General features: G+C 42.0%; 1 protein-coding gene across 5 annotated transcripts in view; it reads right to left on the bottom strand.

The window, feature by feature from the left end:
- Window positions 1–1,145: 1,145 nt before the first annotated feature.
- The window catches only part of PBX1 (PBX homeobox 1), a 337,025-nt gene continuing 314,115 nt past the window's right edge, over window positions 1,146–24,055 (bottom strand). For all 5 annotated transcript variants that reach the window (XM_069547550.1, XM_069547581.1, XM_069547609.1 and 2 more), the window contains one exon: window positions 1,146–3,201. In XM_069547550.1, coding sequence (XP_069403651.1) covers window positions 3,181–3,201 — 21 coding nt within the window. In that variant the 3' untranslated portion in view covers window positions 1,146–3,180. The remainder of the gene's footprint in view (window positions 3,202–24,055) is intronic.

Raw genomic sequence — 24,055 nt, 5'->3', positions numbered from 1 at the left:
ATTTCAACGTTCAGCAACTGAGAAATTTAGCAGGTGTGAGTCCATGGACCTGGTGAGCGCACTGAGACAGACTTAGAACTGCCCCCCTAACAATGAACCATGGCAATTATCTGGGCCCCAGACATCAACGTCAATTTGGGACTTCTGTCAAACAGTCTTCAAAATGTCTAGGTAGTCCTCTTCCCCCACTATATGCTTACCTGAGTAAATGCCAGGGGTCTTTGAGGGGTGGAATGGGAAAATCATTATGCTAGACACATACTATACTTATAGGGTCTTTCTACCTGGGCACCTTCTGCCAATCGGTTCTGGATCTGAAAACTGATTCATATCTGGCAGCTAGATAATAGACCTTGACTTTTATTTGGTTTGACTGTCCCCAGTCTCCTGATTATGTATCCTTGGTTTCTTTGACTATAGAGTAAGCAATGCTTTTGTTGGTTGTCCGTCTGTCTTGCCCCTAGAAATGCCATGCTTTACTCGACATCTTCATGGCTCTCTAAGAGTTCGACAAATCTGGCTGCATTCCAAGCTCGTCACTCTACGATAATTAAATGTAGGGTGAATGAGATATGCTTATCCAGCTTCTAGGAGATCTTCAGGCATGAGCAATTCACTGTCTCCTGAGTCAGTTTATATCATCATTAGACATCCACTTTTCTGGAAATCCTTTCTTATGCACCAGAATTTCCAGCAGCAATCCCAGAATTTCTATCTAAATGGCCACTCCTTTAGGTATTTGGAAGTATCTGCTGTGCAGATCCTCTCCCTTATTTCCCTCACAATGACTAATTCCCTTTGAGTGAGTGAGTGAAGTCGCTCGGTCATGTCTGACTCTTTGCGACCCCATGGACTACAGCCTACCAGGCTTCTCCGTCCATGGGGTTCTCCAGGCAAGACTACAGGAGTGGGTTGCCCCTTGCTTCCAGGTTAATTTCAACAGAGCCAAACTTTCACATTCTTCAAGAAAATCAGAATGCTCATTTTAGGTTCCCTGGAGGAGAAACAGAACATACTTGACCCACTATGGCTTGGGAACATAATAATGACACTGCGTATTAAACAGACAACATGCATGCCGTGTCTACTATGTGCCAAGCCTGTGCAAAGCAGTTTACTCACATCATTTTCACAACAACCAGTCATTTATGCCACAAATATTTATTAAGCACCTAAATCACTTCTAGAAACTGGAGATACAGCAGTAAAGAATACAAAAAACCCCTGCCCTTATAGAGCTTACATTCTAGAGGTGGGGAAACAAGCAATAAATAAGATAATTAAGTGCTGTATATAGTAAGTTAGGTCTTGAGTGCTAAGGAGTATAATAAAATGAGGGTAGAAGACAGGAAATGCTGGATGGTTTGCAATTCAGAGAGCATGTTGAAGGAAAGTCTCACTAAAAAAGTAAGTTGAATAAAGACCTGGAGAAGGTAACAGAGTGACCTTTTATGGATAACTGGGGAAGACCATTCCAAGGAGAACGAACAATAAAGGGCAGAGACCCTGAGGTAGGTATTATTATCTCCATTTTACAGATGGTTAAATGACTTGCTAAAGAGCCACTGCTTGAGGATGGAGCCAGAATTTAAACTCAAGGCTACTTGACATGAGGCCTGGTACATAATATAACTGTCCAGTGATGGAGTGTAAGTGAAACGCTCTACATTACAAAAGCCTACATAGGGAAGGAACTTGTCCAGATGAACACAGTAAGTGCCCTGCATGTGAAAGCTTTAAAGTGTGAGCTTTCAAAGTTGCAAACATGCTTTCACATGTTCAGTCATGTAAGTTAGCTCCATTTGAGGAGGCGCTGTTAAGTTTCAGAGGTACAGGACCTGAACATAGACTGGTGCATGAACGTCAGGAGTGAGTGCCATTGCCGCTCGCCCTCCACCTCCTACTGCTGACGACCCTTCGAGTACCTCCCACGCTCTCTCCCTTTTCCAGTCAGTGACTCTTCTTCCCTGTTCACTCAATGCCAGCCCCTAGATGCCAGCTATTGTACTCTACTGCTGTGCTACTGTTCAAGGTACTGTACTGCAAGATTTTATTTTATTTTATTTTTTTTGTACTGCAAGATTGTAAATGTTTTCTTTATTTTTTGTGCTTGTTTTTCATGTATTATTTGTGTGGAAAGTTTTATACACCTATTACAGTATAGCACTATATAGCCAACTGGATTAGTTGGGTACCTAAGCTAACTTTGTAGGGCTCAACAAACAAATTGGACTTATAAATGTGCTCTTGGAGCAGAACCCCTTATATGGAGGTGACTTACGACACTTGTAGATGATGGCAGAGTTGAGACTGGAGGGCTGTCATTTCTGCCACACCATCCCTGCCTCCTCCAGAATCCAGACATTTATTCTCTGGCTAGAATCTTTCCCACACCGATGAACAGACTTGTAAAACTTTAGCAACATATTTAATGAGAGAGATTTTAAAGAGTCTTGGCTTGATGACAAAAATGATGTCTCCAACTCTGACTCCCTCAGTGGCAGTGAGTAACAGGGCATAGACTATAAAGCTAGAGCCTTCTAAACGTGAAAGCAGGTTCCACACTTTTCTCACTCTGCTATCTTGGGTAAGTTATTAAACACCTCTGACCTCCCAGTATCATCATCCATGGAACAAGGATAGAACTGTGTCTCAGGGATGTGGTAAGGATTAGATAAAATGTGCAGAGTACCTTGCAGACTGACTGGGATAGAGGGGATGCGCTAATGTGTTCCTTACCTTCTCCCCTTCTTCCTTCTCCCCTACGTAATTAGTTGTATTTCTACATGCACAATTCTTGCTTTCTTAATGTGTTACAGTTTTATTGAGGGTTGAGACGTTGTCTTCTATATGAAAGTGCTCACCATATTTTGTATTATATGGCGGTACATAGTGAATGCTTGCAAGTGATGATTTGATTGCTGGGTTAGTGGGGAAGAGAAGGAAGAGTGATTATTGCTTTGGGACTCTGTTGTTGCAACAGTCATCTGGCTGCAACATGTGCCAGCCCACTGCTCACCACAGTTGTTCTGACTGATGTGACTGGCCAGGAGGTATCCTCTTACTTCTTCAAAAGTCAGTATGTGTCATTCTGGAAGATAGACCACTGTCCAGTTAGAGGAAGACATGTCTTCAGTCAAGAGAAGAGGAGTAGCTGTTATCGCCAGGTCATCCAAACCATCAGTAGGTTCTTGCAATATCCTGGTAAGAAGCAGAATTCCAGTTTAACTCACAACTTTAATACCCTCTACCCACACATCTTTCATCAGGACCGCTATCAAAGAGTCAAATTGACCGATTTCAGTTTTTATTTCTTTTGTCCACCCTCTGGCAAGAGCTCAATAAGCAGCTAACCAGCTGAAAATAGGAGGAGAAGAAAAAGGCCTGGACCTAGATGATACAGGAAATGGCTCATCAGCCATCCAAAATTGAAGTTACTTTTTCATTCATGTAACGTGAATAAAAATTCTCTGTGATAAATATTAGGAATAGTTCAATGGAGTAACCCATCTGTACTTTCTTTCTTTTAAGAAAGAAAAAGTAAATCACTTGTGTTGCCTTTCTCCCTACATTAGCTTGTTCAGTCCTCATAAGAACCCTGTAAATTACCCTTAATTTACAGATGAAGCAACTAATCCCAATAATATTAAATGACTTGCTTAAGATAATAAATTACTAACCCGATAATTATATGGACAGGCTTTTAACTTGATCCCAATGGTTTTCCTTTACATCTCATTTTTATGGCTCCATTTAAAAAGGATTGATAAAAGACAGTTTCTCCTGACCCTATTATGAAGGGTCAGTAAAGTTTGAAAGAAATCATTATAGAACTGTCTTTCCTTTTAGTGATTATACGCAGAACCCGGCCTTAAGACAAATAGATTTTTTAGAGAAAAAATAAATTTTTTCAAAAGTTAATAATGACTCTTGTGACCCCATAGACTGTAGACCACCAGGCTCCTCTGTCCATGAGATTTCCCAAGCAAGTATGCTAGAGTGGGTTGCCATTTCCTTCTCCAGGGGATCTTCCCAACCCAGGGATCAAACCCAGGTCTCCTGCATTGGCAGGCAGTTTCTTTACCACTGAGCCACCAGGGAAGTTCATAATATTAACTTGTACTTTTCTCCAGATCATTGAGAAGCACCACAGACAGGATGCTTCACCCTCAATCAATACAGAATGGGGACAGTGTGTCAATGTTTCCATTTTGGGACTGTGGGCTCAAGAAGAAAAAAGGAGAAGCTACAGCAAAGTTAGGGAAAGAATCATACTTCTACATACTGGCCAAGTTCAGCTGAAAAACTTTTAAAAATAGATCAATCTATCGATAAATTGTCAAAACATTCATCATACACAGGAACAAATGCTAAAAGAAAATAAGGAAGATCAGTACTGTTGTTGTGTTAAGGTGATAGGATTATGAAGAAATGTCCACAATTTTACATATTTTGTAATGATATTATATTATTGGTATTTTATAATATAAAAGGAAGATATAAACCAATAATTATATTCACTTCACTGGATGCTGTGAAAGTACCCATTTGCCCAGGACTAGGTTACTTCTTTCCATCAAAGTCCCATTAGTACAGTTTATTGACTTGACACTTTTGGAAGACAGACTTCTGAATTAGAAGCACTAATATGTTCTTAGTGACATCCTGTAGGTGGAACTGGTTCTTATGGAATTAGCACTCTATACCCAAATAGCACTGGCCTCAATTTCCACTAGTACCCCTCAAAATGAGCAGTGATGTAGAGTTTGACTTTTTGGACTAAAGTCACTTGGAATGCCTTCTATAGCAAAACTTTTTCTTGTATTTTTATCTTAAAGGCTTGGAAGATTTTTCTTTCAATTATTTCAGGAAATTATGCCCAATTCACTAACTTTTATAATTTCTCATTTATTTCACTAGATTTTATAATTCCCCAAGTAGCTTAGAATGTTGGAGTTTAATGGAGAAAAGAGTTAAACTTTCCTGTCTGAAAATGAAGAAACTGCGGCTTAGAGAAAATACTTTCAAGTTGAAAGTAAGTACATATGGTATCACAGTGGAGCACAGCTTATTTTTTTTATCATATTTTTCCAACTATAATTACAGCCTGCCCTATGAAGTAAGTATAATGGTTCTTCTCCTTGATATTACTGCTTTCTTCAATTATAATATTTACTAGTTGAGCAGAAAGTACTCTATCCATTGGTACTAAGGGCTTAAGAATAAACTTGCTCAGATATGCAGATGACACCTCCCTTATGGCACAAAGTGAAGAGGAACTAAAGATCCTCTTGATGAAAGTGAAAGAGAATGAAGAAGCTGGCTTAAAACTCAACATTCAAATAATGAAGATCAAGGCATCCAATCCCATCACTTCATGGCAAATAGATGGGCAAACAATGGAAACAGTGAGAGACTTTATTTTCTTTGGCTCCAAAATCACTGCAGATGGTGCCTGCAGCCATGAAATTAAAAGATGCTTGCTCCTTGGAAGAAGCTGTGACAAACCTAGACAGTGTATTAAGAAAAAGTGACATTACTTTGTCGACAAAGGTCCATCTAGTCAAAGCTATGGTTCTTCCAGTAGTCATGTATGGATGTGAGGGTTGGACCATAAAGATGGCTGAACACTGAAGAACTGATGCTTTCAAACTATGGTGCTGGAGAAGACTCTTAAAATCCCTTGGACAGCAAGGCGATCAAACCAGTCCATCTCAAAGGAGATCAGTCCTGAATATTCATTGGAAGGACTGATGTGAAGCTGAAGCTCCAATCCTTTGGCCACCTGATGTGAAAAACTGACTCATCTGAAAAGACCCTGATTCTGGGAAAGACTGAAGGCAGGAGAAGGGGATGACAGAGGATGAGATGGTTGGATGGCAACACCAGCTCAATGGACATGAGTTTGAGCAAGCTCCAGAAGATGGTGAAGGATACGGAAGTCTGGCGTGCTGCAGTCCATGGGGTTGCAGAGTCAGACACAAATGAGCGACTGATAACAACAATGAAGTTTTCATGTTTTACAGTGAGACAGACATTGCACATTTAAGAATCCGGCACATAGACAGTCTCAAAACTAGGTTTCCATTTCACTTGTTTTCTTAAAGGAGGCTATTATCTCATGACTTAAAAATCTGAAGCAAAATCTATCAGATTAAAAGAAAAGGGAGTCCTCCCTGCCTCTTGCCATCTAAGGGAATTCCATAGCCTGAATAGGGGCATTGCCTCCCCCAGATTTCTGCTAATTCAAGGTAGGAGTAGTGAGGTCTGGCATAGAGGAGGTGAGACTATTTGTGTCTGTGCCTCTCTACCTCTTAGGAACTCTTTGAACTTTGCTTCTGTCTTATACCATGTTATGTCCAATCTGAAATTTAAACCCTTTTCAGAATTATCAACTCACAACTTATCATGACATATATATATATAGGATATATATATCAGAGAAGGCGATGGCACCCCATTCCAGTACTCTTGCCTGGAAAATCCTATGGATGGAGGAGCCTGGTAGGTTGCAGTCCATGGGGTCGCAAAGAGTCGGACACGACTGAGTGACTTCACTTTGACTTTTCACTTTCATGCATTGGAGAAGGAAATGGCAACCCACTCCAGTGTTCTTGCCTGGAGAATCCCAGGGACGGGGGAGTCTGGTGGGCTGCTGTCTATGGGGTCTCACAGAGTTGGACACAACTGAAGAGACTTAACAGCATATATATATATATATACACATTATATAACATTATATCTATATGCATATATATATGTATGTATATGTATATATATACACACACAGAGAGAGAGAGAGTATTGAGAGTATGCTCAATTTTATGGAATAATTCTGGACAGCCAAGGCTGGGAGGAATCACATCACCCATCACTCAGTACTCAGATTTCTGCCACTTTTCTGGCTTCCTCTTTCCTCCTCCTCTTTCTGCCTTTCCTCCCTTTTTCCTTCCTGTTATGTTGAGCACTCAAAATTCATCTCCCTGTATGATGAAGACTATTACCACCCTTCCTCTTAGATCTTCACACCCACTCATAATGCTGACACCTCAAAATTCACACTCATTTTTTCTCCAAGAATGTCATTCTCTCTTTAGTTGTCCCTGTTACAGTTATAAATATTTCCTTCATTGTCTATGAAAGGTGCAGTCAGAAAAAAATTTCTGGGAGCAACGTGCTGTGGAAAACAATTGGGCAGTTTCTCCAAAAGTTAAACATAGAATTACAGGATGACTCAGCAATTCCATTCTCAGTATGTTTTTTAAGAGAAATAACTATACATTCCCTCAGAAACTTATTCACACGTGAATGTTCATGGTAGCCAACAGGTGGAAACAACCCAAATTCTCATCAACAGATGATAGATACATAAAACATGACGTGGCCACACAGTGGAATATTATTCAGCCGTGAAAAGGAACCAAGTGCTGATAACTTGCTATGACATAGATGAACACTGAAAACATTATGTTGAGTGAAAGAAGCCAGATATAAAATCTCACCTATCATATGATTCATTTTAAATGATATATAATCTAGAGGTCACCAGGCAATGAAAGTGGGAGAAATGGGAAGTAATTACTTAATGGGCATGTGTTGTTTTTATAGGGTGATGAAAATGTTTTGAAACTCATGAGAGATGCTTATTGCACAACATTGTTGAATATACTAAATACCACTGCATTGTACACTTTTAAATAGTTAATTGTATGATATACAAATTTCACTTCAATTTAAAAATTTCGCACGTGTGTGCACACAGATACACACACACACACAGAGAAGAGGGAGTCATGAGGTGAGGGTAACACTGAAAATTTTCCAGGCCCTCCTCATAGACTCTCAGGCAGTTCTGGGAGTTGCCTCACTGTCTCAGGAGGGGCACAGCAGGCTCTGTATTCTGATGTATTCTCATGGAGTTAGAGGCCTGGATTCTAGGCTTGTTCTAATTGTCATCTATGCGATTCTGAGAAAATCACTTAATATCTCAGAGGGTGGGATGATTTGGGAGAATGGCATTGAAACATGTATACTATCATGTAAGAACCAAATCGCCAGTCTATCCGATGCAGGATACAGCATGCTTGGGGCTGGTGCACGGGGATGACCCAGAGAGATGTTATGGGGAGGAAGGTGGGAGGGGGGTTTATGTTTGGGAATGCATGTACACCCGTGGATTCATGTCAATGTATGGCAAAACCAATACAGAATTGTAAAGTAAAATAAAGTAAAAATAAAAATTAAAAAATATGTATCTCTTCCTTATCTCTCTCTTCCTTAAAATCACTTAAGGAAAGCTTTGGACTAAACCATCTTTAAATCATTTGGATTACATGAAATAGACTGGTTAATTTAAGCAGAAAAGGAAAGTCTTAGGATATCAGTTGGCTCACAGAACTTAAGGAAGCCTGGGTAATTAGTCTTAGAAAAAGACAGAGCCAGGACACCTCAGTGGGCGAGTTGACGAGGGTAGAAGCTGATGGTGGGGGTGGGGGTGCGATGTAGGGGGAAGTCTCATTGAAGTGCTGCTGCTAAAGGGGTAGATGCGGGGAAATAAAAACTGTAGTCTTTCAGGACCTTCCTAGCTATTTACTTCCTCCCCCTTCCTTCCTTCCTTTCTTCCTTCTTCCCTTCCTTCTTTTATTCCTTCCCTCTTTCCCCTCTTTTCCTTTCTTTCTTTCTCTTGCAAGTATCAACTGGCTTTTAAGCTATGGCGAGATTAGATTTTAGCACAAAAAAGTGAACTGTTTTCTTCCAGAAAAATTCCCATTTCTCTCCAGACTCCCAGGAGGATGAACCCATGGTAGGGAAAAAAAAAAAAAAACAACAAAGGGCTGCCTTGGCTGAGGCTGGGTACCAGAAAGCTTGAGAGTGGCAGTGCCCGCAAGGATCAGAGCCAGAGAGGGCTGGGAGCACTGAACTCAGAGCAGATGGCTAAGAGAACAGTCCACCAAAGCCCCTAGGTACTGCTGCTAGTCAGAGGGGTTTCCTTTCAGAATGTTCCCATTAACACATTTTCTTGGCATTGGCCTTATGGCTGCTGGGATGAGTAGCTTTTTTCCTTTTCCAAACTGTCCTTATCAGTAATGCAACAATAGCTAATTTAATTAGCTGACCTGAATGGCAGCCAGTTTGAGCTAATTTGGTTTTGCTAGCTGCTCCCTGTTATGTCCAGAACTGATAAGCACACTTCCCTGCAGACAAACAGTGGGGATTTTGAGGGGGCAGTGAGAGGAAGAGTAACCCTTCCAAAGTCTGTCTTACACCTGTGGGATCTAGTACTTCAGCAAAGGCAAGTTATTCTTGAGTCAGTGTTCCCTAAGGGCCTGCCAAATTTGTAAACTGAAAGATAAAAAAGACAACCTGGAAATTGCAAAGGCAAGGTGCCCAGGATGAGAGAGCCAGGGAAAAACATTCCCCTTAGCAGGAAGAACACTTGGCCAAAAGATTTGGATCTTAGCCATTGACTGACCTTCCCCAAGTCGCTTCACCTCTGTGTCTCAGCTACTCAGGCATAATAATAATATGCAGGACATATGCGTCACATATCTCTGGAGAAGGAAATGGCAACCCACTCCAGTGTTCTTGCCTGGAAAATACCATTGACAGAGGAGCCTGGCAGGTTACAGTCCATGGGGCCGCAGAAAAGTTGGACACGACTTAGCGACTAAACAACATACATCATATATATTAAAAGATCACATATATAATATGAATAATAATAACCATTGCTCTACTTCCTTCATAGATATGTTGTAAAACTGCAACACTATAATGAAGATGAGATTTCTTGTCACATATAAAGAACTATGCCAATGGGAAACATTTTGGTAATTAGCACACTACCATAAGTATAGTCTCTGCCTCCAGGGCAAGAACCAAATACAATTCCTCTCTGTGGCCCTAGCACTTGTCGACTGAATGGAAGAGAAAGAGAAGTATGAGGAGATGGGTAGGCACGGTTCATGGTATGCAGAAGTCAGCACACAACTAAATATCATAAAATGTAAGCTGTCTTTTCAGTTTAGTATCTTAATCTCCACCCTTGACAACTTCCTCCTATCTTGACAAGAGAAAATGGGTTCAGAAAGACAACACTGTTGATGTTAGATCTGTATTCACAGAAGAGCTATTCTATACCACCTGCATCTCTGCCCACCATCCCTCACCCCAAGATCTTCCAGTGCAGCCTGCCTTCACTAGTAGGTGAAGGACCACACCCAAAGCAGGCTTTTGTGTTTGCTTTGGGGTCTTTTTTTCCTCTGAAGTGCTGCATTTCTATGAGATACACTGAATTGAATACATTGAATTATAATTTGCATCTATTCTCACAGAATATAAGGCATTTTGCTTGAAATGAGTGGATTTGAAAAAATTTGGAATAGGAAAGATCTATAGGATAATAATATGGAGAAATAAATGGCAACCCACTCCAGTACTCATGCCTGGAAAATTCCATGGATGGAGAAGCCTGGTGGGCTACAGTCCATGAGGTCGCAAAGAGTCAGACATGACTGAGTGAACTGCAAAAAAAAAAAAAAAAAGGATAATATTGTTCATTCCCATAATTTTTAAAAATTCATTTATTTTTAATTGGAGAATAATTGCCTTACAGTATCATTCTGGTCTCTGCCATATATTAACATGAATCAGCCATAGGTATACCTATGTCCCCTCGTTCTTGAACTTCCCTTCCATCTCCCTCGTATCCCACCCCTTCTAGGCTGTCACAGAGCATCGGATTTGAGCTTCCTGAGTCATACAGCAAATTTCCACCGGCTATCTGGTTTTACACTGGCAATGTTATGTTTCAATGCTACTCTCTCAATTCGTCCTACCCTTTCCTTCCCCCACTGTGTCCACAAGTCTAGTATTTGGTCAAATCTATTTTTAACCATCCCCAAAACTGTGTTGACCATTTTCTCTCACTCCATGCGCTCCCCTGGGAGATCTCATCCATTCATTTCCTCTCCCTCCATACCCTCCCCTGGGAGATCTCATCCATTCCCACAGTTCTATTGCATCCCATAACCTCACAAGCCATTATCTTCAGCCCTGACCTCACGCCTGAGCTTAGGATCCAGAAACACAAGTGCCTGAATCACCTATTGCACCTCATATCTAAGATTCTCAAAATTGCCCTCATCACCTAGTTTGCAAAGTCTGCTTGTCTAAATTTTATGTTCTTTCAAGTGGCTCACAGTTTCAAACCAGAAACCCAATCTTTCCTTCATGCGGTCTTCTTGATGGAAAATGAGTTTATTGATTCTGCCTTCTAAATATGTCTCCCATTCAAGTCATTTTTGCCACTGAAACTATTTTATTTGTATTTTTCATCTTCCATCCCCTACTTCAAACAAATTTCTTAAAGGCAGAGATTCCATGCATATCAGGCAAATAAACAATATTTGTTGATCTGAATTGAATTAAGATCTCCCTTACTCTGTTCCACCAAATTTCCAAATCTTTAGTGAAAATCAGTTACTGTACTTAAGACAACTGAAGATGTAGTTGAGCTTCTCTTCTATTGCAACAGCTATTCCAATGGACTCTAAAATCACAGTCAGTCCCTAAACGTGGGGTGAGTACAGTCTTCTCAGCTGGGACCGTACAACCTCATCGACAGGCCTACCTTCTGGGCTTGCTCTAAAATTTACAGCTCAGACTTAGAACACTCAGCAGTTTCTCCAGTGTTTGCAGGAAAGGCGGAATCTACTCTAGCTGTCTTCATTACTTCTTTACAGATTCATTGTCTTCAGCTTACTCACAGGTAAACATAGAATCAGGTGTGGAATATTCTTCAGAATGTCTAATTACAAGTATATGCCTATAATACATTGGAAGTATTTGGAATTTCTTAATAACTGGTGTCTCAACAACATTTTTTTATTTTATAGTTATTTCTCTAACTTTTACTTAGTTCCTGATATGGATTTCGTATCTATTTTTTTCCTGAAGCATGAGCCCTAGTGTCAGTGGATGACATTACTGCATATGGAAAGGCAGCCCAGTCAAGGAAGGGTCTTGAGCCAGACAGCCTCAGTTCGAATTCTGATCCACCACCTACTGTCTGTGAGAATGACAAATGACCATATCTCTCTAGCTCACCTTCCTCATCTCTAACTGGGGGTAATAATGTCTCCACATACTTCCTAGGCTTCTTGTGAAAATTAAAAGAACTAATTCATAAGTTGCATTTACTACTCCATTTGGTACAATATAAGACAGCTATTATTATATTACTTGATAGTGAGAAAAGAAGGACATCAAAGGGGATTTTGATGAAAAAAAAAAAGGTTTTATCATTTAAAAATTTTAATTGCAAAACTAGTTGTTTACCATGGACAGATTCTGTGCTATTCAGCTTACCTATGTTATCTCACCTAACTTGTGCACTGCACATCAACTCTATAATGCAGCTTTTATTATACCTGTTTCACAGATGAGAAAATTAAGCCTTAGAGAGGTTAAGAAACTTACCACTTGACACATAGGAAGCGACGGAACTAGAATATTAACTCTGGACTGAGTCCAAAGCTAAAATTAAACAAAATACATACCATTTATTCAAAGTCCTTACATCTCTGTAAGTAAAACAAAGGAAAAGAAAATACTTGGATGAATCACAAAATAACTATGCTGAGTGAAAGAAGCCAGACCAACAAAAAGTATATATTACCTGGTTCCATTTATATAAAACTCTAGAAATGCAAGCTAATTACAGAGTGGCCAAGAGCAGACCAGCGCTGCTGCTTGGGGAGGGTATTAGGTGAGGAGTGGTGGAAAGGGCAAATCAAAAAGAAAATTTTGAGGCTGATAGGTATGTTTAATATCTTGATTGTGGTGATGGTGGTGGTGCGTATATATGTTAAAACTAACCAAATCGTGTATTTCAAATATGTTCAGTTTATTGAATGTCAATTATGCTCAAAAAAAGGGTTTAAAAAACACAAGCTACTTTTGTACCCTCAAAATCATACAGTTAAATGAAGAAAACCACTACACCACTGGGGTCAGGCTTTCTGCATCTCTACAGAAAATAGTCATACCTTCTGCTTTATTCCACTGCTCTGTTACCTTAATGTGCTGGCCTGGACGATAAATGAAATAATAAATGCAAAGCCCTGAACACAGTGTGCGGGTCACGCGAGGCACTCAGTTCGTTCTCTTCCCCCACCTGCCATATAGATTAGTCCCGACTTCTCAGAAATGCAAATACCTACGCACTCACCTCTGTAGGCTTTCAATATCCCTACAGTGGAGCCTGTTTACGACCGCCTTAGAGCCGGCCAGCATCGCTTTCCTCGTCTAATTGTCCCGCAGAGACAAGAGCGGGGCAAGTGCAGCGGGCACGTGGAGGCCAGAGCAGCCCAGCAGAAGAGACCGCGGTGGTGTTGAGCTCTGTGAACGAGGACCTCATTCATCTTCACGGACTTTGCTGTGCCATCCATTTTAAATGACATGGTAGCCGACCCGTTTATCAAGATCAGCATACTACTCTATTATTATGATTATTTAGCATTTACATAACACTGGATTTGCAAGTGCTTAATAATAATTTATTTATTACTTCATCTAGCTACTCACTAATGGAAAATTCAAGGGGTTGTCTGGAGTTCACTGACCTCCACTTTGGAGACACCTTAGGCCGTTTCCAACAGCATGCCCAAGTACCAGTTGTGAAATATTTTAATGAAAAACCATTTGGTATATATATATCTATTTTTTCCTTGGCATTTTTAATGTATCTACTGAGATAATACTCTTTCTTTACAATGAATAAAATAAGCATTACTATTAAAAATCCTCTGAAGATCCCCTGGAGTAGGAAATGGCAACCCACTCCAGTATTCTTGCCTGGAAAATCCCATAGACAGAAGAGCCTGGTGGGATACAGTCCATGGGGTCGGACACAAATAGTCGGATACAACTTAGTGACTAAACAACATTATAAATAAGTAACTGAAGCCGTGTCTCTCTAGAACTTGTATGGAGGCTACAAGAGTGAACCCCAGGAGTGTGCAGACATGGAGACCCACCACTACATCTTCTGTCAAGAACGGGCTCATCACCTGGCCTGGTGGAGTGTGCTAGCTGGCGTCTCTGGCTGCTGGGGTCTTCAATGTCCACCTCAGACAGGGACTAAGTGTGGCCACAGTCCATGTGTCGGCCACTTCTGCCCAACACAAGACTCATCTCAAACAGGCTTTGTTTCAGAGCGCCTCTTTTACAGGTGTACCTCACTATTTGATGGCTTCTCTACCCAGTCATGCTTCCTTCCCCTTTTCCGTCACAGATGTAACTCTCCAATAAACATTTTTCAGTCCTTGCTTTACCTCAGTGTCTGCTTCCCAGAGAACCCAGCCAGCCAGTATGAACCTAGAGTTTATACTCTGACAATAAGCATGTCATTTAGGCAAGTGTCTCTGGATTGTAAAATTTTCACCACTCTATTGGGATGATTTGCTTTGGTTCTTTCAAAGGTCTTTCCATTTATTCCATCCTTCCACCTATGAATTTGTGTGGAATGGAGTTTGATATTAGTATAAATTCTGTGCCTTTAGCCTTCATTCAAGAGGTTTTGTGATGGAGAAAGATTTTAAGGAACAAACTTAAGAGTCCTCCTATTTTCCTATCTACAATAACCTATGATGATTCCAACTCTGTTAGAATGTACAATAGAAAGATGATTATGAGTGTGGATTGATGAGTGTGAAAATTACACATAAAACATGAAAAAAGAATTAAATAAATATCATAGGTGATCTAATTCTTATACATACATAAAATATTGGTCAAGACAGAAGATCTCAGAGCAGAGAGAAAACAGATAGAGAGATCTCACTGATAGATAGGGAAGACAGAACTGCATTCTTAGAAGATCTAATACCTGAGTCTGATGGTCCCTGAGAAAAAGTTTAAATGAACCACCCTGAAAGGGAACAACTCCTTGGACAGGACATACTTCAGAATTCTGGGAGATGCAACTCTCCCTTATCAGATGCTCAGACTTTTCACCTGTGGAGGTTTGATTTTCTCTTCATGTCCCTACTTTTTTTTAAAACTGTTGTTCTCTAAGCCATTTTTGAAAGAAGCTTGGTCTCCGCCTTTTCTCTGGATTCTTCAGCGGTCTCTGGTCAAAGGTGTCTGCCACAAAAGAAACTGTTAAGAGACTTAATTAGGGTTTTTGAAAGTAAAAGCCAACAAGAATCTATTTATGCAATGATTACAATAAAAAAGTTGTCACTGTAAGGCCTAAATGTACAGCTGTCATTGGGCACCAGCCCTGAGAATCACATGTGTAAATAGAAGTCTGTAATTTGAGAGGTCATACTGGTTAAGACTTTAACACAGATTCAACAAAGCTTAATATAAACTCATGGAAGATTTGATCTGTAATCAATTAGGAAGGTCATGTAGGATATTTGAGAGAGATTCCCCTGAAGCTCTTAAAGGCCTGGTGAAAGAAGGTATACCCCCAAATGCCAATGATAAAGACTCAGCAATATTCTAGACTTAGTTATTTAAATGACCATTTCAGAGCAAGTAGTAAAGGAATTTGGGACTTACAGAAGTCAGCATGAAGCTACCAAAAAGAAGTCACCACGCATGCATGTCATTCACTGTTTGGTAAGGGGACTCACGGGCCAGCACATGTTTCCGCATGTGCTAGAAGCAGAAGCACTGTCCCTTCGGACAGTGTACAAAATTTTTCTTGGTATTCCTCAGGATAGAGTGGGTACTGTGGGAAGTCACACCCCAGTTCCTGGGAAGGAATAATGATTGTACATGAATCAACCCTCAGCCAAAATTTGTCTCCAGTATTTTTCTACAAGGGTCTGGGCCTGTCCTGTCCTGTGCAAAATATTAATGACTTGAATGAAAGTAGCAAGGGCGGATGGCTATGTTTCTGGCCTTTAGAGTCAGACAGAGCTGGGTTTAAATCCCGACTCTCCTACATACTGGCTGTGTATCCCTGGACAAGTTGCTTAGCCTGTCTGAGTCACAGTGTGCTTAACTATAAACTGGGGACAGGGACCTCCCTGGTGCTCCAGTGGCTAACACTGCATTCCCAGTGCAGGGGGTCTGGATTCGACCCCTGGTCAATCCACAAACTAGATTCCACATGCCACAACTAAAGATTCCACGTGCTGTAACCAAGATCTGGTGCAAATTAATAAATAAATATAAACAATAAAATAATAAAGTAAAATGGTGACAGCACATACTCAGCAGAGTTGGGGAAGGCAGAGTGAAACAGTGTGCTGTGTAAAGTATAGTGTCTGGCAGAGACAGGCTCCCAAAATGGTAACTCTGCTGCACGTCGAATACATTGTCTTGAGAGTAATGAGAATATGTTGGATGACAAAATCAGGATCCAAAAAGGTCTCAGCAGGCTGGACTCAAGGACCAAATCTAATAGGATGGCATTTAACAAAGATAAATGTAAAGGTACTGCAATTAGGTCTGAACAGCAAGCTGCACACGTGCCCAGTGGGGAGATACGGCTTATCAACAGCACACCTGGAAAAGACTTGGGGGCATTGCATGACTCTTTGCTCATTAATGGGTCAATCAGGTGAAGTGGCTGCCAAAAAGCAAAGGCAGTCTTAAGCAGTGTAAAGGCTCATTGTCTGGAACAAAGGGAGAAATAATGCCTGTCTCCATGACCACACTTGGGTACTACACTTTAATAGGGGTGGTGATAAGCTGGGCTTTTTCAAAAGACACAGAATCAGGACAGTGAGGAGACACAAACTCAGTCAAAGCAAAGAACAGCGGAGGCCAGGGAATACCAGGGAGGCTTAGGATAAGTGTTTACAAACATGAGAAAGCAGTTATGTACTTGATGATGAATTAGAGCTCGTAATACAAATTCCTAACTCTTTGCCTGTTTAATGTTGCTCAGGGGAGAATTAGGATGAGGGTGGCATTACAGAAAGGAAGGCTGATGTGCAAAATAAAGAAAAGTGAAGTCGCTCAGTCGTGTCTGACTCTGAGACTCCATGGACTGTCGCCTACCAGGCTCCTCAGGCAACAGTCCATGGAGTTTTTCAGGCAAGAGTACTGGAGTGGGTTGCCATTTCCTTCTCCAGGGGATCTTCCTGACCCAGGGATCAAACCTGGGTCTCCTGCATTGCACACAGATGCTTTACCATCAGAACCACAGGGAAGCCCTCTAACTATCAATGCTGTCACAAACAGGGAGGGATTGAGTTCCCTATCCCTGGAAGCATTCAAGCTGAGGCTTCAGAATCACCTGCAAAGGATATTATTAAGTGATTAATACACCCCCCTGGAACAGGGCTCAACTTGCCGCCCATGTGCCCCCAGAAATTGTTTGCAAAATCCTGTAAGTGTGCGCAGAAGTTCATTTTTCTCTGGGTAGAGCGTTCATGACCTCTTCAAATCTTTTGTGGAACCCAAAAAACTACCCTGAAAAGATGAAGATAAACTGAGTTGATGTACTATTGCTTTCAAATTTGGACATCCACTCTATGCTACTAGTCTTGGTACTGGAGTCACAGAGATGAGGAAGGTATTGTGTCTAGCCTTGTAAAGGGAAACTTTGAGTTTGGTGTGTTCTTCTAAACAAACAAGTGTAAAAGATTCCTTATCTGTGCTGTGATAGAGAGTGATGTACAGAAGAGCAACAGGAAAGAGAGTGGTCCTTTCTTCCTGGAAGGAGGTGCCCTCTGACTCTGTGATTTGGGGACTCCATCAGCCTCCTTCACCACACTCTTTGGGTAAACGCTGTGCTCACAGACTTACCAAGGATTCCAGGGGATGGAAATTTAGCAAAACAGCAGACATCTTGAGAGTCCCAGAAGATTCTGAAAATGGCTTATGTCTAGATCGTACCTTCCCCCAAGATCCATCCTATGTAACTATGATGGGGCAGGCTCACTAGAATGTCCAAGAAGAGATGTCATGAAATCTGTAGGAATATGTTTTTGATCAGTTCATGAAAACCCAAATCACCCACTGCCTGGGCCTGTGAGCACAATATTAAGCTGCCAACCTGCTTTACATTTATTTACCCACCATGTAATGCCTGCTTTATTGAGCCAATAAATTAGAGGTAGTAATATTCACCCATCAAAATCTACCTGGCTTCCAAGACCTGGCTCCCACCCGAAACCCTTCAGAGGTGCCCTCAGGCCCTCTGCCTGCCAAGAGCACCTGCTCTCTAAACCTCTGCAGCACCCACTATGTATATTGTCATTAGGCACCTGCTGTTTACCATTTTGCATTGTCACTTAGCTGGATCCTATGAGCACATAGGTCTAGTTTTAGACAAGACAGCTCTTGCCTGACATGATCATCACTTCTCCAGGGATGGAGAAACTGTTTTAAATCCTTCTCTTCTATCTTCCATTAAGCTTTTCCTGGGGCAGCTTACGTTGTAGGGGCTCAGTTAAATAGAAGGGAACAATCATTATAAAACCGAAGTATTTCAGATAATCAGCTTGATCTGGTTGTCAAGCATATGTGAAAAGGGAGTGGATGTGGGATTTAAGACCCCCATAGCGATGTAAATGAGTTTTCTATACCTCTGATTGGTCGCCACATTAAATTGGATAGGAAGTGGGGAGTAAAGCCCTCCTTGTCTCTCATAGTGATATGTCCAGAGGAACTATGGACAAGCAAGGATGTTGAAATGTGCTCTTCCAATGCTAATAGTTCCATTGATTTAGTTTTAAACTTGTTTGGCTAGAATCACAGACTGTCAGAGCGAAAAAGATGCTAGATTCAGAAATACAAACTCCTCCTTTTATAGGTGATGAAACTAAAGTCACTAGAAGCAAAGTAATTTTAGGTCAAGGATAACTAAAATGACTTGGTTATAGAGCTGCTTAGTAGCACATTTGAGACTAGGACCTAGATTGCCTGAGTTCCAAGTAAGAGCTTCTCTGCTTAAATCCTTTAGGTTCATGTCTGGCCAAGTAGAGGGTATAGTCCTGACAATGGGCTACAGGGTCCCTTAGTTACTGCACCTATTTCTGTCCCTTTCGCTCTCTCTGCTACAGGCAGGCTGGCCTGGGCATTGTTCCCTGAAATATCAAGCAAGCTCCTCCCTCAGGACCTTTGAAAATGCTGTATCTGCTTGGGTTGTTTTTGACCCAGATATCCACGTGGCTTGCTGCCTCATCTCCTTCAGGTCTTGTTCAAATGTCACCTTTTCAGTGAGGCCTCCCCAGCCATCCCAGTTAAACTTACCTGCTCCTGCTGCCTGCCCCAGCCAAACACTCATTCTCTCCTTCCTCTGCTAACTTTTCTCTTTCGCGCTTATTACTAACGTTCACTAATAGTTTACTTATTTATTTTTGTTTATTTATCTCTCCTCTATTATACCCTGTGCTCTCAGAGAGAAAGTGTTTTTTTTTTTTTTTCAAATGCTTCATTTGATTATCTATTCCTGATACTTAGCACATATATACACAGTACATCATGGGAAATGCCAGGATGCATAACTCACAAGCTGGAATCGAGATTACTGGGAGAAATACCAACAACCTCAGATATGCAGATGATAACACTCTAATGGCAGAAAGTGAAGAGGAACTAAAGGGCCTCTTGATGAGGGTGAAAGAGGAGAGTGAAAAAGCTGGCTTAAAACTTAACATTCATAAAACTAAGATCATGACATTAGGTCCCATCACTTCATGGCAGACAGATGGGGAAAAGTGGAAACAGTGACAGATTTCATTTTCTTGGGGCTCCAAAAATCAATGTGCTATCAAATTGTGGTGCTGGATAAGACTCTTGAGAGTCCCTTGGATAGCACAGAGATCAAAGAAGTCAATCCTAAAGGAAATCAACCTTGAATATTCATTGGAAGGACACGCTGAAGCGGCAACTCCAATACTTTGGCCACCTGATGCAAAGAGCAAACTTATTGGAAAAGACCCTGATGTTGGGAAAGACTGAGGGCAAGAGGAGAAGAGAGAGGCAGAATTTGAGATACTTGGATAGCATCACTGACTCAATTAACATGAGTTTGAGCAAACTCAGGGAGATAGTGAGGGAGGGGGAAGCCTGGCGTGCTGAGTAGTTCACGGGGTCACAGAGAGTCAGACATGACTGAGCAACTGAACAACAATAACAAATGGCATGTAGAAAGTGCTTAGTAGATGGCTGTTAAATGAGTGAGAGGGCTGGCTGGGACAGAAACCAAAGCCCAGGAGAGTCACTGCAAGATTCAAGGACATGTGAGCCAATGGCCAGACAGGTAGCCATATTCTGGTCCTCACGTCTTTCCTAGAAACCTGCCAGAGATACCTGGAGCCAAATCTTAGAAGTCATCCCCCCTCCTCCTGGCCTGCTGCCAGGGTCCCTAACAAGCACAGCAGAAGGAGGCAGATGGATCTCATGGGGTTTTAACCATGGATTTAAAATTGTAAACTTCAGATTTTTCAGTAAAGTCAAGGCCCCATGGACCACCTCATCAACTGTCACATAGCATCTAAATAAACCTTGGCAGATGAATCAAATGTCTGGGGCTGACTGGGGCAGGGCATCCCTGAGATAATACTTAGGTTCTGTTAAAGTGTAAACTCACTGTTAATCCGTGTCAGAGGCAAGAACCAACATTCAAACTGTCAGAGGCCTATTTGCCGACGGCCGGGAGAACCCTTGTCATCTGCCAGCGAGTGTCCCCAGACACTTAGAGAGCCACTGACATGGATGAGCAACGTGCAGTGTTCGGACGATGGTGAAATGTTTCACCACCCTGGAGCCGATCTGTATCCTGCTCCATACCCGGCTCCCGACTGAGCATCACCTGAGGGAGGGGGGTGCCGGCCCAACGACCGTCACGGGCCTCCGTTTGTGAGCCCAGACCTTCCGTACTAGCCTCTCATCAACTCCCATCCACTGAGAATTCTTCAAGGGCCAAAGGAACACAAGACAGAGAATTTCTTCACGCCCAGTGACACAGATCCAGGCGTCCCCAGGCATTTTCCAATCCAAAGTGCCGTGTGGCCCTCCCTCTGGCCCCTCCCATCCCGTGGACTATCACTTACATGGCCACAGTGATCACAGGAGGTCTTGCTGTCTCCACCCTTCTTACACTCCGTGTAGGGGTTACTGTGGGTGGGGCAACCCTGTAAACCCAGGTCCAAACATCAATTCAGAATAAGATTTTCCAGTAAAGGCTTGAACCCTTAACCATGGAACATGTTACAGTTTAACAGTCCCTCCCAGCCCCCCAGCTGTCAGGATGAAAGGAGAATGATCTCACTTGGTCCTGGGACTCTGAAAGACCTTTCTGCCCTGAAAAGCTGCTCTGAAACCTGGCTCCTTCAAGGGAAGTAAGGACAACTTCATGGGGACACTAGTTATGAGAGTGGCCTCCCTCAGAAGTCACCTCTGACTCTGGCCAAGCAGGAAAGCATCAGCCAGTTTCTTAAGCTGCTGTTGTACACAGGCAAAAATCTGCAGCTGACTCTGAGACCCTCTCTTCTTTCTCTCTCTCCACATTCTCTTCTTTCTCTAGCACGGAATGCTTGGGGCCCACCTGAGACCTAACATTTGTCTATTTTGAGAATAGATGAGTATTTATTAGAATTAAACAGCTGGGAGCCCTGTGATATTTAGACGGGTATTAGGAGGAGTGTATAAGAAGAAGATAATGCTGGGTCTTTTTTTCTGTAAACCAGTCTGGGCTTAGTTACTGAGGGGATTTCTTGGGTCTCCTGTGAGAGCCAGATACAGTTAATTTCCTGCGAAAGCTGCGGGCTGGGCCACGCTGATATTGCAGTGTTATTTAGAATAGAAAGGTCAGGCCTGAGATTGAATAATCATTGACAAGAAATCCATGGGGGATAGGAAGCAGTTGGTGATCAGTGACTGAAGCCTGGCCTGACTCCACCCCTCCTCTTCCTTCTCAGGATCTGGCTGATCCGGGGCTTTGTTTAGTATTCTTCTCTGGAAAATGTTTCTTGAACTCTCAGAGCTAATGGGCATGGTGTGTGGAGACAGGGCACAAGACAGCCGTTGGGCAGCATTGCAGATGGGATGCTCAACCTTACACACTTGATGTGCCTGAGCTGGGGTCACCCTTTGCCCCGGGCACCTGGGTGTGAATTTTCAAATTCCAAATGGTAGCTTTCTCCTCAGTACCTAGAAGCACTCGGAACCTCAGTAGGACATTTTTCTCTGCCTGGTCTCTGAGACAGAATCTCTGTAGCTCAGTCTCCCAGTATGCCCCTAACGTGAAGTCGAATGTGGGATGCTGGGCAAGCTCAACGGGCAACCTGATGGATGAAGGACCTGCTGGGTGTCACGCATGCACTGTGCCCTTTGAAAAAGAGTGTTTCGTGAATCCTGACAGCTCTGAGATCCCTGCTTTACAGATGAAGAGAAAGGCTCAGGAGGCTCGGAGAGGTTGAATAATGTGCTCATGATCTCCCAGCTCTTAAGCAGCAGAACAAAGATTTTAAACCTAGGGCTTTCCAGGTGCCAAGTATGTGCTCTTTGTCTGTCTCATGCTGTCTCATAAATTTCCTAATCTCCACTTAGACTCCTTCTCTGGTGCTGCCTTCCTTCTCTTTAATCCATTCACCCTAGAACAGTCCTCAGAAATTCTGGCTTTCAATAAAAATTTCTGTCTTGTTGAAAACCATCAGGAGTTGCCACATCAGAGACCAGATCCCACATACTGGATGGCAAGAGGCGGGGTCCAGCTTGGGAACGGGAGAAGTGGGCAAGGGGATTTCTTTGGTGCCTTTTGAAACTCAGATGCCATCCAAGTTACTTCTTTTAAAATTCAATTAATTTCTTCAAACTTGTTTTGGAATGATTCTTCAAAGCATAGTCACTTGTTTAACTTGAGAACCTTAAGGGCACAAATAATATTGACAAAATAATCAAGATGTAATCCACGACTTATCTGTTACAAGTTAATAACTATGGTTAAAGTTATTCTGAGTGTCATGAGTCAAGCCAGATGAGGGTTCGTGTCCATGGTTCTGGTTAGAATGAGGTCAGGACTGAGGTTATATCTTTGTGGGTAGCTCACAATCTAAGTAAGATCATCAACAGGGAAAGTCATTCGAAGACAACTGCAGGGCACAATGGGGCACATTTGGTCTGCTGCGGCCCTGTGTTGTCACAGAGCGTTCTGGCATCTGACGCTTTCTGAGACTCCGTGGCTGGGCAACAGGAAGGAGTCTTGGATACTGGACTGGGAAATAGAAGGAGGCTGGACCAACAGACTCTCTTCCATGGTTGCCCACCCTGGAAAAGAGGCTTGAGTATCTTTAAGTATGAAGTTCCTAGTGGGTGATTAGATGACCTGAGTTATCTCTTTTCCCCCAGATTATGGAAATTCGCCTTCTTCCCTGAGATGCCAGTTGATCACTATTGTCAAATTAGTTACAGAATAATGAATAGAGACATTTGTTTGGCTTTTACAAAATTTAAAATTTTGATTAAGGAAAATAATACTCATTTTAAGGGCCATGATCTGGTGGTTAGTATTTGGACTAGAGGCCAAACATCTTGAATTTTATATCTAGATAGGACTACACATTTCAATTTTTTGAAAGAATTTAGGTAGCTTTGTGCCTTGAGTCCATTTCCTAATGCTATAGAAAGTGCAGGGACTTGCCATGGGCTAGGGAGTGTTTAAAATGTGAGTTCTTTAGCCCAGAAAAATTTCTGCTGTTACCTACTACCACCTTCCATTCCTGCTTCAAGTCACACACCTAGGCCAGAACCACTTCTTTCTTGCCACCTGTACCTGAAATGAGATGCATTCTGAAATGAGATCTGGAGAGCAGAGCATGCACATTCTGGAAGAAAAAGATGTATGAGAGAGTGCTCAACAGTCCAGACACTGAAGCCTGACTGCTGAAGTTTAAACCTGGCTCCTTCACTCTGTAGTTTTAAACTTCCAGGAAATTCGTTCAATGTCTCTGTGCTTCGGTTTCTTCATTTGTAATGGATATTATGATAGCACTTATCTAGATTTGTTGAGACACTTAAAGAAGTGGATGTATCCCTTAGAACTCTGCCTGGCCCGTCAGAAGCACAGCAAGGCGGACACCTG

This window comes from Ovis canadensis, chromosome 1 (assembly GCF_042477335.2).
Source record: "Ovis canadensis isolate MfBH-ARS-UI-01 breed Bighorn chromosome 1, ARS-UI_OviCan_v2, whole genome shotgun sequence".
NCBI lineage: Eukaryota > Metazoa > Chordata > Mammalia > Artiodactyla > Bovidae > Ovis > Ovis canadensis.
Note: the sequence above shows the minus strand (reverse complement) of the source record. Positions and strands in the feature narration are given on the sequence as shown.